Below are 17236 nucleotides of genomic sequence, written 5' to 3'. Positions count from 1 at the left end.
ACTAGGATTGGGGTTAGGTTTAAGTATGCATTGGGTATTGGATTGGAAAAATGGGGCCAACATAATTTAAAGGGGAAGTTTATCTCCTTTTAACATATAGGGTGGTATAAACATTAAGGGTCAGGGGGGCCATGGCCCCTCCTAGCCCATATGTAGATACGTCCCTGAATGTCCATTTGTGCTACTACTCAATTGAAAATGATGATGAAATATTACCCTAATCTACTTCTTAACCCGTGCGAATCTTTCTTTGCTCGCGTCACTTTGAAACTTCTCTACTGTGGGAAATTTGATGTCACCTAAGGCCAATGATAAGAGTAAGTCCTCGAGAACCCTAAACCACTGGCTATGATAAACAACAAATCGTTGTATGAGTAGTGTTTAGTTAAACAGTATGTGAATTACGACCAAAATATGATGTTAGACAAATAATTTTTACATTAAATTTGGTCTTATCACATACTAGTGTGGGTTCAGACAAAATTGTGTCCCTAAAGAGTAACATCTCTGTTAAATTTAACATAAAAATATTAGAAAATGCCAACTCGACCACTACCATAACTTCATCATCTTGTGTTATCAAAAGAGTAGGAACAAATTGAAAGGAGACTGCTCAAATATTTTTGTTGATTGGTAGTTGTTATTAGGGGTTTGATTCCATTTTAGTTGTACTCATAAAAAATAAAACAACTATTTTGAATCACCATTTTCATCACCTTAAAGAGAAAAATAATTAAAACCTTCGACAACATTGTTTTCCTCAACCCGTAGGAAATCCTTAAAAGGAACATGTAGTAGTTGTTAAAATATAAACAACAAACTAGGCGTTGTTATTGAAATTCTAACAAATAACCATCCAAATAGTACTTACAATATCCTAAACAGAGATTCCATCTAGAAACTAACCACTACTAGCAATATCAATATATGAAGACAATACTAGTTAGTAGAAATACTAATAATATGTTGTAATAATAATATAAGTGTCTTCATTTTATTTGAATCTTCTTCATCATCATCTTCTTCCTCGTCCTCGTTATAATCTTCATCTTCGTCTTCCTATTCATCTTTGTCTTCATTCTCGTCCCTGTCTCTTCTCTTAGTGATCACTTCATCTTCGTCGTCCTCCTTTGGTGATTCAAAAATATTATTATCAGTGATAGCAGAAACATCACAACTGCGGTTGTAGACGGTAGGAAGTCTATAGGTCGGAAGTCAGAAGATTGAAAGTGTGAATGCCTTCTAGAATTCCAAACGTCGAGAAATCGGTTGATGAGGCACCAACGACGTCTAGAAGAAACCTGCAAAAGAAGACGAACAAACACAAACAAACCCGTGGAGGCTTGGGGGACACCGGGATGGTGCCTGCCAAGGGGCCTCCGATGGTCAAGTCAGTAAACTGTAATAAGAAATAATAGATGAAATGTTGGAGATGTCACTGTTGACGTGTAATCGAAGAATGGCTAGGCTCGTAAGTGGTCGTAGCTCGAGTACACAGGAGTGACATGATCAGAAGTGTGAGTGTTAGATGTTACCAGAAGCGTCGAGATGCTTTGATCTCCTTGAGGATCTCTGAAAGCGTCGAGCAAGAAGATAGCTTCAACACCCTTGCGGACTAGTACTAATGTCAATGACCAGAACCAGATGAACATGTAAAGTAAAGGAGATAAAGCGTCTAGGAACCATGTAACTCGTATGCAAACGTCTCAAGAACAGTCAAAGAACAGAGAGCGAGTGGGTAAGATGAAGATAGGAGTTACTTTGTTCTTCTTTCGATGCCTTGAGAAATGGAGGTGTTCCTCGTTATATAGGCACGAGCAGTCCGTTAGGAGGAGTAATGGTTAACCGTTACAGAGTAAATGCATGGCGTGATACTTGGGATAGGGTGACGTGTACACTGGTTGTACATGCATAACGGTTATGTGTGTTATCTTGTAACTACTCTGAGTGTGCGTGTACACGATCTCACCCACGTGTGAGACGTTGCCACGCTACAAATGTCATCAATGAAGAGAATATTTGCCTTTGTAGGCGTGTTGACCAAGTCTGAGATCTCTGTCGTTTCAGGTGCATGTGACACGTAGAGGATTTTTTCATTAAATGATCTGCTCCACGTGGAGCGTGGAGATTTAGACGTTTCGAGTTCTAGACGTTTAGAGATTCCAACACGTGGAATTTTGTGCACGTGGAAACTCTTTGCACGTGTTTGGGCTTCGACATGAGTTTTAGGGGTTTAGTCGACAAGAACCCACTGACAGACTTCAGTGCTTTGCCCGACAAGAACAAGTGTGTCAAGTTGGGTTTGATGTCTCAATGGACATTTTACCGTTGAGAATCCTGGTGTAGTTTTTGGTCAACACAATTTGTCCCCCGCTCTCTAAGTGAATATTTTATTTTCTTGGAGAGTAAATGAGTTTCCAAATAGATGGTGAGAGCGATCTCTTTGAGTCGGATAACTCTCATGTTAGTTGCATGGCCTAAGTTAAAATCGACACTAGTCTTGTTTTAACGGAAAGTTTCGGGACAGTCTTTAGCCGGCTGAGTCCAACAGTGCCCTCTTCGTTACAAAATGGTGGAGAGGGATCGTTCGGAGGATGCCTTCCCATGTGGTTTGGTATCGGAGAGAAAACCTCTGGGTTGCCAGGCATCGTGGGGGTGTCATCCACGCTGTGTGGCAGCATGCAGAGCTTCCTCACGCTGTTGGGTTACGTGGAGAACTTTCTCTTGTTGTCGGGCAGCATGGAGGTCGACTCTACCTGCCATAGGGGCATGGCGCCGGTCCTGCATGTTTGTTCATACTAGCGCTTTTAGATCTTGACATGTACACGACATTTCTCATGCATATATATATATATATATATATATATATATATATATATATATATATATATACACGCAAACTGCTAGTTATTCTAGGTTACAAGCAAACTAGTACTAGTAATAATATATGTAAATTCGTAACCTTTATAGTACGTGTAGGTGTGGACGTAAACTCGTATTACGCATAGATGTGCACATAAACTCGTAGTAAGCATAGGCGTGCACGTAAATTGGTAATACGCATAAGTGTGCACGTAAACTTGTAGTACGTGTAGACATAAAGTCGTAGTAAGCGTACACGTAAACTCGTAATACGAGTAGGTGTGCACGTAAACTTGTACTACGTGTAGGTATGCAAGTAAACTTGTAGTAAGCGCAGCACGTAAACTTGTAGTACGCGCAGGGTGCACGTAAACCTGTAGTACGCGCGGGGTGCACGTAGTACGCGCGGTTGTGTACGTAATACGCGCAGGTGCACGTAAAAATGGACAACCGGGTTGCCAAGTACAACTTGATAGGAGGCAATCAGATTGTCGTGTACAAGTTGAGAGGACGTAGGTTTCCATGTACAAGTTGAGAGGAGGAATTCGGGATGCTATTCTGTCGATACTTGCGAATGCAAGTAGAGGAAGAGAGACAATCGGGTTGCTTGTAGTCGGGTCCGTTATCAGTTCGCACGTGGTTTCTGTCATTTCTTCGTATGCTTTTATTGCTTCTTCATATGTCGATTATTCACATGTTTTAAGTGCACTTTGTTATTTCGTTGTTTGGGCTCGCTTTTTTGCTCCATTTGCTCTTAAAGTTTTCCATCTCTGCTTGTTTTGTGAAAGTTTCTCCTCAGTGCCCCCCCAGTATAAGTGGACTACTGAACCTTGTGACGGACTTAGGTTGTGTTATCTTTCGGGCAAGAGGTGTCCTCGTTTTCCAATGAAAGAAGAACCAAGTGGTCAATGGAAGACCCGTTGACCCTCCGACGCTCAAGTTAGTCGAGTATTAAAAGGGAGAGTGAAAAGATGAAATGTCAAAAGGAGCAGATGTCATGTTCTCTTTCATTTGGCCGATCGTCTCTGTTGTTAGTTGTTGATGCCCCACGGTGGGCGCCAAATTGTAGATGGTAGGAAGTCTACGGGTCAGAAGTCAAAAGGTCGAAAGTGTGAACGCTTTTTAGAATTCCAAACGTCGAGATATCGATTGATGGGGCACCTGTAACGTCTAGAAGAAACTTGCAAAAGAAGACAAACATACACAAACAAACTTGTGAAGGCTTGAGAGCCACCGGATGGACATTTTACCGTTCAGGATCCTGGTGTATTTTTTGGTCAACACAGTTGTCATCCTCGTCATCCTTCTTCTTCTTCTTCATCATCCTTCTTCTTCTTGTTCTTCTTCATCCTTCTTCTCTTATAACATTAGTAGATAATCGTATATTGCGAGTAAAAAATATCATCAAATCATTGATTTTGTATAGGTCTAGAGTAGACTTTGACTTGTGTCTCTTCTAGCATTGCTCTGGGTAATTAATATTAAAAATTCAATACTCATACAACTCACACGTGTCAAACACAAAAACTCTTTGAATGCATCAGTGCATTTTCTTTACAGGTAGGAAGTTGTGTTCTCTCTCCTTTCACCAAAGTAGCTACACAACACACAATTAATCTATCCCCAGCTATTCTATCACCAAATATCCAAAAACTTTTCAAATGGTTGATCTTCCTCCTACTCCTCCCAAGCTAAGTGAGGGACCCCGAAGAAGTGAACATACTAATGTTATAGAAGAAGAAGAAGAAGAAGAAGAAGAAGGATAACGAGGATGACCACATTTGTGATGTTTCTGCTATCACTGATAATAACATTCTTGAATCACCAAGAAGGGTGATGACGGGATGAGGTGGTCAGTAAGAGAAGATATGGATACGAGAATGAAGACGGAGGTGAAGAGGATGAGGAAGACGGATATGAAGATTATAACGAGGACGAGAAGGAATATGAAGATGTAGAAGATTGAAATGAAATGAAGACACTTATGTTACTCTTACAACAAATTATTAGTATTTCTACTATTGAAATATCTTTCTATATGTTAAGATATACCATATAATATTGTTCCTATGTTGAGATATTTAGAAATATCAAATATTAGAAACTAGTAAGATATTAGGAACTTGTAAATATATTAGCATAAACTATTAGAAACTAGTAAGATATTAAGTACTAGTAAAATTAGAAAAAAGTTCATCGACGGTAGCCACTACAGGTAATGTAGGCAAAATTTTAAATATGTCTACACATGTTTCGAATAATACTTGGATAATTGTTCTGGTGCTACAGATCATATGACTTTTGATTTTAGACAGGTCTTAACCATTAACCAATCTTTTTTTAGTGACTGAAAAATGATAGCCGATTCATTACATAACGGGCAATTGATTACATAAAGGCACCATTTGATTCATTACATCATAAAAAAAAGGATTTAAAAAGAAAAGATCGTCAATAGTTTTCAAATCTTTAACATTTAGATATATCTCGTACAACTCCATAGCGAGGTTCGGAAAACTGTCATGTATAAAAGATGCAAAGGCTCGCTCTTTTCAATTTGGCAATAATGCGAAAGTAGATTTTGCATATATTTGACCAAATTTGGTCCCGAGTTAAAGAAAGTGAACCTATCATAGATTTCCCTTCTATCAAGATCCTCAATACACTTTTCGTATAATCCCTCAACTACCCTTAATCATTCTCCCCAACCTTGGTAACTGTCAGACAACTCATTTATAGCCTTTGTAAACTTGATTACGGCCTTTCTGTGTACTAAATTAAGTATCCCTCCTTGTATTTCATTTAGATCTCCTTCTATGCCTGTGTAGAATACACTATATCGACGAAAAAACATCAAAAGTTTTTCACTATTATAAAATGCTGGGTGTAGCATAATACTCTTTCGAACAGAATTTGAGTTTTGTGTCATATTTTTCGGATACCAAAAATCTTTTGGTGAGTAGATCTATGGCTTTTGGGGCTCAAGGGGAAGAAAGAAACTTAGTGAATATAGAGACCATATCTTCAAAGTCGCTCTTGTAGTTCCCACAAACATCAGTCATACGAACAGGTTTCTTGTATTTGATAAATTTTATTCCCATAATTTTTGGGGGTAAAACTATTATCACTCTTTTTAAGAACAACGTTGCATAAAGCCAAATTTCCGTGAATCCAACCTGAACGATTCAAAAGGGATAAAATATTTACTATAACTTCAAATATTGATAGTAGAAATTACGAAAGATAACCTTCAATCATTAAAGTGATGGGATGCAGGATGGTGTACGCTTCTAAAGACATAGTATAGGTTTCATACATTACATAACGTTGGGACCTATGAAAGTGTAACATAAAAATTTTAACATATGTTCATACGAACATTCTTGGGTTTCATGAGTGCTCTCCTGGATTTTTACAGGCCGACCACAAAAGACAGCTTTGTATGTGTGATACCTGCTTTGTTGAGTTATCTTACTAGATAATCTCAATCCATGTGTGTCCGCCATCAATAAAGAAAGAAGGAGAAAATTTAACACTAAGAAAAAAGATTAACAGATAGAATGAGAAGTGGAGAAACGTAAATCTTTTCATTTTAAAGAAGTCCATAGATAATCAACAAAAAACCACGACAAACGCTTCAGTTTTTTAATCGATTGAGCCATTAGAGTTATTTCTTATGTGAGATTCAATCTTCATTATTTACTACAAAACTTTCTATAACTAATCACATTGGAAACTATAAAGAGAATATTTATCTCTGTAGGCGTGTTGACTAAGTCTGAGATCCTTGTCGTTTTTGGTGTAAGTGACACGTAGAAGATTTCTTCATTAAATGATTTGTTCCACGTGGAACGTAGAAATTTAGACGTGTCGAGCTCTAGATGCGTAGAGATTCCAACACGTGGGGTTTTGTAGACGTGGAAACTCTTTGCACGTGTTTGGGCTTCGACATGAGTTTTAGGAGTTTAGTCGACAAGAACCCACTAACGGACTTCAGGGTTTGGCCCGACAAGCACATATGTAAATTCGTAGTCTTTATAATACGAGTAAGTGTGGACGTAAACTCGTAATACGCGTAGATGTACACGTAAACTCTAGTACGCGTAGGTGTGCACGTAAACTGATAGTACATATAAGTGTGCACGTAAACTCGTAGTATCTGTAGGTGTGTAAGTACACTTATAATACGCGCAGGTGTGCACGTAAACTTGTAGTAAGCGCAGGTTTCCATGTAAATTTGTAGTACGCGCATGTGTGTAAGTAGTACGCTTGGTACGCGCAGGTGCGCACGTAGTACGCGCAGGTGCGTACGTAGTACGCATAGGTTTGCAAGTAAACTTCTAGTGCGCGTAGGTGTGCACGTAAAGTTTTAATGCCCGTAAGTGTGTACGTAAACTTGTAGTACGCGTGGGTGTACACGTAAATTTGTAAAGAAGATGCGTGTACAAACCTCTAGTAGGTGTTTTGTGTGCGTACCTTGACTTCCGATATCAGACGCTTACATATAGATATCGTCAATTGACTAGAGAAACGTACATGATTATAAGTGAAAGAACATTATTCAACCCTTAGATAGTACAAAAGATACCTCAACATAGTGCGGCTCAGCTGTACTCGTTCATGTTTTGTAAGAGTCTTTATTTTGAACGCATTTCTATTTTGTACGTGTTCTTTGTTTAGAATGTTCTGTACTCGTATATCGTGTGAGACTTTCCTGATAGTGTTGTATGATGACAAGGGCTTTATGAGGAGTCGGAGGCCAAGTACTCTAAGTTGAAGATCTCTAATAAGAATTGTGTGGACCTTTTTCAGAAGATGTCTAACACTACTGTGGCAGTATCTCGATGAAAATTGAAGAAAGGTATGTTGAGAAACAACACAAGGAATGAGACCTCGAAGGGGAGAGCGCTATGAAGATTTGAAGGGTAAGACGTTATACTATTACTCTTGCTCCGAGTAGAGAAGTTTTTTAAGTCATGGACTTTATTTCCTTTTTTGTCGTTTATCTGGATTTCCATCATACTTGTTAACAAATTTTTCGAATAGGTGAAATTTTTACCCCATTGTTAGTTTTACATGTTTATGTCTGAACTTAGTGAATTGTTGATTCTCACTTTCTTTTGAACGAAGTACTTCATTTGTGTTTATTTTTCTGATTCGTGGGGAGGCCTTTTAACAAAATTGGACAGGCCCTATAAAACTTCCCTATAAAAGATTAGTTGGGCCAACTACTTATTAGTTATTAGTATTGTCTTGATTTGATTCGATTCCGATCCGAATTCCAATTGTAATTCTAAATTCAAAGTGGGGATGGATTTTTGTTTAAGGTATCAGTTTTCTTTCGATTTTCATTCACGTTCCTGTGGAGCAAGGCTTTTTTGAGATAAGAGATGGAGAGAGAGATGAGAGGAAAGGAAAGGAAGAAGAAGAGAGAGACCAAAAAGTTTTTTTTTATGTTTCAAGGCTGCCGACCGAAAAATTGGTCGGTCGACGATCTTCACCGGTGAAGACGATGAGGTGGCGAGGGGATGAGGTGTGAGAGAGAGGTTATAAGATGGAGGAGAGAGGTGTTAACTAGTTAACAGACATATAACGGTGACTGAAAAGAGGGTCATCTGGGTTTTTTGATAAAGTAGAGAGCTAGGCAGAAAACTGGTCATAAAGTTGGGAGCTATTTAAGAAATAACCCAAAAAGATATTAAATGATATAAGCGAAAAAACAGTCGGGTTAGTTATGAAACTGGAGTATAAAAATATTAAATGATATAAGTTCAAAAAAACATAGTATCCAAACTTAAAGATCTCTTGGTATAGTTATTATGTACTGTTAAGAAGCTTACTATCAAAAATATAAAATGATATAAGTGAAAAAACAGAATACACAAGTATCCAAGGGTTAAAGATCTTCCTTTTTTGTTGCAAAAAAAATGTCATATATAATTAAACCTAAAACTTTGATTACACGCCAAAACTTTGATTACAATCAAGTATCGAAGTGTTAAATATCTTCCGTCTCGCCATAGATATCAGATTGTTTACAAAAAAAAAAAATTTGAGGACTGAAACAAAAATAAGGTAATCTCGTGTTTTCCTTCATTTAGGAGGTTACATAGATTGGTCACACTTTAAGAGGACAATAATTAGTGATTGATTGGCCATTGTGGCCTCCAATTATGTCCAACCGTTTGTAAATATTTCATTTTTGTCTTTTTGTTGTTTTTTTCTCTTTTCTCTTCCATACCATCTCTTCCACATCTACCATCTCTTCATCTGTAACAACAAGTACCTGGTTGAAGGTGTTGGCTAACAATTTTTTTTCTTTTTTTTTCTTCTTCTCTTCTCTTTTGTCTGGACTCGAACACTCTTGATTCCAGAAAGAAGATTTTTGGTGAAAGAGAAGACAAACAGAAAAGACGTCGACCAATGGAGAAGAAGAGGAGATAGAAAGCCTTTAGAGTTCGGTGAGAAACAATTTAGGAAAAAAAAATGGCAACCGTTGTAAGTTTGACAAAAATTGAGAACTAAATAAATTTTTTATGACTAAAACAGATTACTAGACACAATTGGGGGTCAAAACGCCGGTTTAGTCAACATGGGTGGAGGTTGGGTTAAATGGGAAATCTCCTCTTTATAATCTCTCTTTAGAAAGTTGCATTAAAATGTTGGCGTGATTTACTCACGGCCATTGTCCTGTTGAGGGTTTTCTTAGGGAGAGTGAGAGAGAGAGAGAGAGAGAGAGAGAGAGATTCAGGCTCAGCGAGCGAGCATTTCTGTGTCCGTTGTCTTTGCCACCATAAGAACTTCAATCAACCAGAGCAAAGGTACTATGATCGTCTTATTCATTAGATATTTTAGTTCAACATTTATACCATAAGAATTCTAACATATAAATAACTTTAGATTTTTTTTTTTTATTATCATGCCTAATATGGATGCATTTTGATTCTATAGTTTTTGGTTTGAAATATTATATCCTTTTGTTATAATTTTTGCCTTTCTCAGTAGTCCTAGTTAATGGGTTTAAGATTGTTCTTTGGTGTTATGATTTTAAGTACAAGTTCCAGTAAGGAGGAAGCCAGTATGGAGTTAGCCCATAGTCTTGATAAAGTTTCCACAAATTCTGTTAAAGGAGATAAAATTGTTGGTGCGATAAAGCCATTAAAGACCGAAGAAGAGTTTTGTATGTCTCTCTTTGAGGAAGGGGTCTCTCTACTTATCTCCCAATGGACAACAGCTCAGGAATTTGCAGCGTTAGATCGTGGAATGAGTGCTCCGTTGGTAAAAACGTATGTGAGAACTTGCCAATGGAGAGTTGAATCTAAAAAACTAGACAAACTCGCTAACCGTATATTCAGTTGGTTCACCACTTCAAATGGTATGGTTTACGGTTTCGTTTTTTTCTCATTGCTTGTTTATGGATTGACAATGGATTTATCCTTTCTTTTTGTTTTACATTGTTAGAGCCATGCGACAATATTGACAAATTAGCGATTCATCTCTGTGACTCAATTATGCTTTTCTTTGGCAAAACGATACTAGAAGATAGAAGTATAAGCATTGATCCGGTATGCCTCAAGCTCTCCTTTTCTTTTTTAAATTGTTTGGCTTGTGTAACTTAGTCTCAAATAACTAGCAATTATATTCGTATTAATATGCCGGTTTGATTTTTATCGACCATATTTACTTAATAGTCATAGTGGAAGAGTTTGTAAGACTCTTATAGTCGTTCAAGCTTGACGCTGATACATTCTTTCTGGTACTCACTTTAGACTGCAGATCGGTTAATAAATCTGCACAGAGAGTACTTGCAGGGGAAGTCTGAGTCTAATGTGGTAAAACTAAGACATACAATTGAAAAACTAAGGCAATCGGCGTACAATGGGGCAAAACTTGTCTTTCCTAGCATTTGGGTAATTCAGTGAGATTATTCTCAAGAAACTACTCTATGAACAACATAAATTACTTTTAATTATATGGTTGCTGGAATGGTGCCTTTGAAGTTTGCTAATCTGTTTCGTCTATTTTCAGAAAAACCACATGATCGAACAAGAGAACTTCAACAAGGTAATATTTGTGCTGTTTCATTTTGTATGTAATCTTCATATAGCGAGATATTCTAGACCTATATGTATATATTATCTTATTATCTACTACTTCTCGATATAAGCATAAAGACCGTGTTGGTTTTTTGTCCTTTTCAATTGGACTTACCAGAACTGCCAAGAGGGAGTGGGTATGCTGCTAGAAAAGGGGCTTGAAGAAACTTTCAAGAACTCCATCAGAATAGGAGCCAGTGATAGTATTATGGAAATACAGCCATCGAAGGCGTTGGTGACTGAAGAAGAGTGGTGTGTGTCTCTCTTTGCAGAAGGCATCTCTCTTATTCTCTCCCAATGGATAGATTTGCAGGAGATGGCAGCACTAACTTGTGGATTAACTCCACGGAATATGGTAGATTTTGTCAGAACTCGCCTTTGGAGAGTTCAGTCAGAAGAAGCAGACCAATTTGCAGCTAACATCTTCACTTGGTTCACTGAATCAAATGGTATAATTTCAATGTTTTTAACTTTGTTTTCTTTACTGGTTTATAAATACACCTTCCCGATGTTGATTTAGATTTTCATTTCTCTGTTATTGTCAGAACCCCGTAACAATGTAAAAGAGTTGGAAAAGTTCCTCTGTGACCTAGTGAAGCGTTTCTTTAACTTGACAATGGTAGGGTTAACAAATGTCATTGAGGTAAGGGGTTTTTTCTTACATCAAAGCAAAGTAAATTTGGCCAACTGCAATTGGCAGTAACTATTCTTGTTTTGTTTTTTGTATAATTGTATCGGTTTATTTTAATTAATACAATTTCTATCTTGATGCTTTATAGACTGCAAATCGATTAATGAACCTCTACAAAGAATTCTTGATGGGGAAATGTGATTCAAATAATGTGAAATTAAGGGAGACAGTTGAAAAACTAAGGCAATCACCCTACAATGGAGCAAGACTTCTCCCTCCGAGCATTTGGGTAAGTTACTGATATCATCTCAGTATCTTATCAATGCTGTGAATAATGACATTCAATTATAAGGATGCTTGAACGATAGTTTTCTGAATTGTCAATTGAATTTTGCAGAAGAGGACTTCGAGGAAGGTATGTTGGTCCTTTTTGATTTTTTGATTCTCAACCTTTTAGTTACTTATGCCCCAATAAATATAGAGACGTTTTGAAAATTGGTTTGGTTTTTTTTCTTCAAAACATGCAGGTAAATTATAACCTTTCGAACAAAAAGCCGAAGTCCATGAAAGTAAGAAAGGGAGAGACCAAGAAAAAAGGGTCTCACTCCAAGAAAGTGCGGAAAATGAAGAAGAAGAAGAAAATAAATGAGGTCCCAATGGAGGAGGTATCATCTGTTCTTGATGATTTTATCAGAATGAGAATATGTTATTAGATCTTACCTTCTTCTCTGACAAATGCTTCTACTATTTTTCAGGTTTGAAGTCGTTCGAATGAAGTAAAAGGTGTTCATATTTTCCTGCAAATACAAGATCTTCAGTTTAGGTGATTTTTTCTTTTACTAGTTTCAAATCAAACCCCCTCGATTAGGTCGGACCTGCTATGAAGTATGAACTTTAGTTTTTAAAACTTTTGTTAGCTATAAGATGAAGTAACGATAGCTATTGAACTAGAAGCTTATAAAGCTCGTTCGTGGTATCATGGTTTCACTTTAGTTAATAGCCTACTAGGTACGAACTATTGAAAGACTGAGAAATTTGAATACAGGGAGGAAGCTAATGTGGATTTAAACTTTTCAATATTTCCTTGAGCTTAAAAGTGTCCCATGTCTGTCCACACATCTTACCTTTTGTTTAATTTTTATGACACATCTGAGTCAGACCTAAAATAAAGAAACAAAAAAAAAACCACAGTATACTAAAGGTTAGTAATCGCAATCCTGAAGTAACAAAAAGCCTAAACGTTTGTAATCGCTATTTTGGCGGTAAGGTTCAAATATACTTAAGGACTTCACACAGGAGAAGTTGCATATGGAAGTTTTAGGCCTGTTGCCAAGTTAGTCACAAGACCATGAGAGATTGGGGGAAGGCATCTCTAAAAACAAGTCCCATGGGGCTCCTACTGTCCTATCTTAGTTTGGGAGGCTCTAAACTTTTTGTAGACTGTATTCGGGACCCAGACAGGCTTGAAGATACACTTAGACTTCTAAAATTCCACTTACGAACGGGACAATATGTTGCGAATAAAGAAATTATGATTGAATAAGGTTTATATAACACTTCATACTTGTTGTATTTTAATCCTAGTGTGCTAAGCAATGTTTCGGCATGCCACATATTAAGGTGGTTGCGTGTGAGAACTGTTCGGATTAACAAATGTCGTTTTGAGCAGATGACTATTTTCCTGTTATGTAATACCATTTTTGTCGTGGTGTATATGGAAATGTAGTTTACGAATAACTCCATGATATCCAAAGAAAGAGTATGCAACATATGACTCACAAACTCGCCACCATATCAAAAACAAAAAAATCTTATTGTAGTAGACATTATACCATTCTTAAGAAAAACAAGAAAACATTCATATACGTCACTCAGTGTGTTTTGTCAAGTATAGTCAGGTCATGTGAGTGCAGTCAGTCTCCCACTAAAATTACAAACCATCGATAACCAGAGATAAATGAAATTGGAGAAGGTCCCATCACATTTGAATGGACCAAAGCAAACAAAAATGAGACTTGGAAAACTTAGAAGATAAGTAGTGCAATGAATTTTTGCCAAAATGCAAGTATCACAAGTAAACTATGAAATATCAGGGTCATGAAATAATTTGGGAAATAAATGTTTTAGTCGGAAAGAAGCGTGTCCCAACGGCAGATGCCACAACAAACAAAATTAATTATCTTTAGCATGAGATGATCCTATATATAACCCATTCATCTTAGTACCACACCAAGTAATCTTATTACTGTGAAGACGTTGAAGAAGAGAGAATTACAGATAAAATAGTAGTATGTAGTTTGACAACTCTCAAACTTCTTTTTTCTGAATTGTTCAGCGTGTCTCGAACTCTTGACCTCTAGGATGGAAGATTATACCTCTTAGGTGCTGTTTGTTTTTTTTCTTGTGTCTGAATCTGAATTTGCTGAATCTGAATTTGCTGAACTGAATTTGCTGAATCTGAATACGCTGAACAATTTTACAAGTTAGCATGTTTGTTTTTTCATCTGAAATATTAGGTCTGAAATAAAAATTTGACATTTATAACCCTATTTGATATTTTGGACAAACAAAATCCTAATCTCTATTTACTCCTTCTCCCACATAAAAAACCCTAATCCCTCTCCCCCTCTTTCTCCAACTCTATCACAGAAAAGAAAACCCTAAAAGTTCCTCTTTCTCCATCTCTACAAACTGCACTCAATCTCTACAGAACAGTTCGGCAAGTAGATCTCTATTTCTCTATTTCGATCTCTATTTCTCTCTCTCTAACAGTTGATTGGTAAGGGTTTCGTCTTGCCTTCTCTCTCTAACTGTAGATCGATGAATAGTAGTAAGTGGTGGTGGCGGTGGTGGTGGCGGTGGTGGTGGCGGCTATGGTATTTAGTCATCTTCATTTCGATCAATTAACTACAACCTTCCAGTTTTACACGAAATGGGTATGGTAGGTCTTCGGAGCGACGTACTATTTGTCGCCCCTGCTTCTTCATTTCACCATCTTCATCATGATCCATTCATTTCTGACCAGAACCACCAGTCAATTAACAATTCCGGCAACAACTCTTCAACTTACGCCACCGCATTGGTAATCGGTGGTGGTGTACCTCTTCTTTCATCATCAACAACACCTTGTGGTGATGGGTCTTCTCAGTTGTGGCAAAACATCAATAATTTCAAGTAAAAAACCCTCTTGATTAATCAAGAAAAATCTCCCAATCTTATCAATAACAACCCTGATCTTCCTCATGTGGTGGCCTATTTTCTGATTGTGTTGGGGATTTCTGGTGGTGGTGACTGTATAGTTAACGGTGGTGATGACTGTATAGTTGGTGGTGGTGGTGATTGTATGGTTGTTGTTGTTGTTGGTGGTGGTGATTTGATGGTTGTTGTTGTTGGTCGGTATGGGCGGTGGAGCCGGCATTGGTTTGTGGTGGTGGTAGTGGTATGGGCGGCGGAGCTGGCGTTGGTTTGTGCTTGTGTTGGTGGTGTGGTTAAATACTTGAGAGAAGATTTCTAATAAATGGTGGGCATGAAGGTCATTTTGACTCATTTCAGATGATGCACTTTGTTTCAGACTTGTATGGAAGTCTGAAAATTGGGGACTATTTTCAGCAATTTCAGACATGGACTTTTTTCAGTCAACCATTCAGATTTTCTTAAATAAGAAAAACAAACATCTGAAATCTGAATTGGGATCAATTCAGATTTCAGATCTGAATTTTTTCAAAAAACAAACAGCACCTTAGTCTCTTACCACTCCAACCAAGGGTTGTTGACGACTACTCTCAAACTTCGAGAACATATAAGACATTATTTGACAGTTACACTGAGTTGAAAATATGATTGGCCGGAAAAATGGGGCTGACCACAGTCCGAACGACAATGTGGCTGGCTCCCATTGGACGGGCCTAATGAGATAGAAATGGTCCGTCCAATAGGAGCCAGCCACATTGCCATTGGGCCTGTGGACGGCCCCATTTTTTAGGCCTATTAGCGTTACTCTTTCTAGGGGCAAAGACGGTGTGAAATTTACAGTGAGTGAACTAGTAACAAGAGCTGACACGCCGTTAACATTAGTAATACTAGAACTAAGAGGTACACCAGCTCTTATGTGATAAAATAGCGCGGTATATGTCATATGATTTGTAGCTCCAAATTAATAATCCAACCGTTACTGTTTGCAAAATCAGAAGTTAAAAGAGCAGAACTACCTTTGACAATGATATGGGAAGATAAAATGGTTTAGGTAGTGATGGGTCCAGGTAGGTAATGTCAAGATGCTTTGAAATTGTGCACATATTTCGGTTCCGTAGACGGGCTTCAGACCGGTAGTGGTTATTTTCTCTTTCTATATCTGGCCGATCACATACCCCGACCGGAAATATGGTCGGGCACATAGTCATATTTCTTTCCTAGTTGCATCTCAACAAAAAAAGAAGAAATAACAAAAACGATCTTTGAGATTGTGCACATATTTTGGTTCGGTAGACGGGGTTCATACCAATTGTGTTTAATTCTCTCTTTCTATATATGGCCCGACCACGTACCCTTGCCGAGATTATGATCAGGGGCCCAAGAGAGAAACCCATGTTTCTCTCTTCTCTCACGTGTTTGCTCGCGTGGACAGAGAAACATGGGTTTCTCTCTTGGACAGTTCAATTGAGGGTTTAAATAGGCGGTTTGAGTAATCAGACCCAATTGAAAATGATACCGGGACTACAAAAGTAGTTCTACTTAAAATGTAGATAACCATCTATTGCAATTGAAAGTTGTTTCCTCTCTCCTTTCACCAAAGTAGCAACATAACACACAATTAATATATTCTCAGCTATTCTATCACCAAATATCCAATAATTTTTCAAATGGATGATCTTTCTCCTGTTCCTCCTACTCCCAAGCTAAGCGAGGGACTCCGGAGGAGAGAATATACTAATGTTATAGAAGTAGTAGTCGAAGTAGAAGAACAATAAAACCACGATGGTGATGTTTCTGATATAACTTATAATTATTTTGAATCACCAAAGAAGAAGGATGTCGAGGATGAGGTGGCTAGTAAGAGAAGATACGAGGACGAGAATGAGGATGAAGATGAAGAGGAAGACGATAACGAGAATGAAAACGAGGTGGAAGATGAAGATGAAGAAGATTGAAATGAAATGAAGACAACATTTACTATTACAACATATTATTAGTATTTCTATTGACGAGTATTGTTTTCATATATTAATATTAGTAGTGGTGGTCGTGGTCGTGGTCGTGGTCAGTTTCTTGATGGAATCTTTGTTTAGGATAACATTAGTAGTGGTCAGTTTCTAGATGGAATCTTTGTACGTTTAGGATAACATAAGTACTATTGGAATGGTTATTTGTTCCTACTCTTTTGATAACACAGTGAAGGGGAGGGTTTCCTTCATTGGGATCCCGGCCTGATTTGGGAGACTCCACAAATAACTACACACTTTTTTGTTTGGGGGTCCCCCAAAACGTGTATGCTTATTGGTATGGGAGGTCTCATAAACCAGTACTCGATTCGATTTTGGAGAAATCCCCAAACGAGAGATGGATCAAGGGCGAGGGGGACCAGCCCTCGCCAGAATAGAGAGAGGGAGAGAGAACATGAGAGATAGAAGGCAAAGAGAGAGGGAGACAG

General features: G+C 37.8%; 1 protein-coding gene across 5 annotated transcripts; it reads left to right on the top strand.

Moving 5' to 3' along the window:
* The first annotated feature begins 9411 nt into the window (after positions 1-9411).
* LOC147536592 (uncharacterized) lies at positions 9412-12668 on the top strand. Of its 5 annotated transcripts, none has more exons than XM_086639244.1 (11): positions 9412-9683; positions 9915-10237; positions 10324-10427; positions 10632-10772; positions 10891-10926; positions 11077-11407; positions 11504-11601; positions 11738-11878; positions 11987-12004; positions 12117-12254; positions 12345-12668. In XM_086639244.1, exons 2-11 carry the CDS (start codon positions 9943-9945, stop codon positions 12348-12350), a joined length of 1308 nt encoding a protein of 435 aa, XP_086495370.1. In that variant the 5' UTR covers positions 9412-9683; positions 9915-9942; the 3' UTR covers positions 12351-12668. The 5 variants fall into 5 exon arrangements, with proteins under 5 accessions (XP_086495370.1, XP_086495371.1, XP_086495369.1 ...); XM_086639245.1 differs by having other exon boundaries at positions 9452-9683; positions 11504-11577; XM_086639243.1 differs by having other exon boundaries at positions 9456-9683; positions 9931-10237.
* Positions 12669-17236: the final 4568 nt, after the last annotated feature.

The sequence above is a fragment of the Eschscholzia californica genome, unplaced genomic scaffold (genome assembly GCF_041429995.1).
Source record: "Eschscholzia californica isolate CP2 unplaced genomic scaffold, dmEscCali1.0.p SCAF_5, whole genome shotgun sequence".
NCBI classification, from domain to species: Eukaryota; Viridiplantae; Streptophyta; class Magnoliopsida; order Ranunculales; family Papaveraceae; genus Eschscholzia; species Eschscholzia californica.
The sequence above is the reverse complement of the archived record's forward strand: the minus strand, read 5'-3'. Positions and strand labels throughout refer to the sequence as shown.

Bases quoted from the DNA above. Each gene is read 5' to 3' on its own strand.
- LOC147536592 (XM_086639242.1), top strand. From the start codon at position 9,943: ATGGAGTTAGCCCATAGTCTTGATAAAGTTTCCACAAATTCTGTTAAA. The intron at 10,773-10,890 runs GTAATTCAGTGA...GTCTATTTTCAG, and splicing joins TTGTCTTTCCTAGCATTTGG to AAAAACCACATGATCGAACA. The intron at 11,408-11,503 runs GTATAATTTCAA...TGTTATTGTCAG, and splicing joins TTGGTTCACTGAATCAAATG to AACCCCGTAACAATGTAAAA.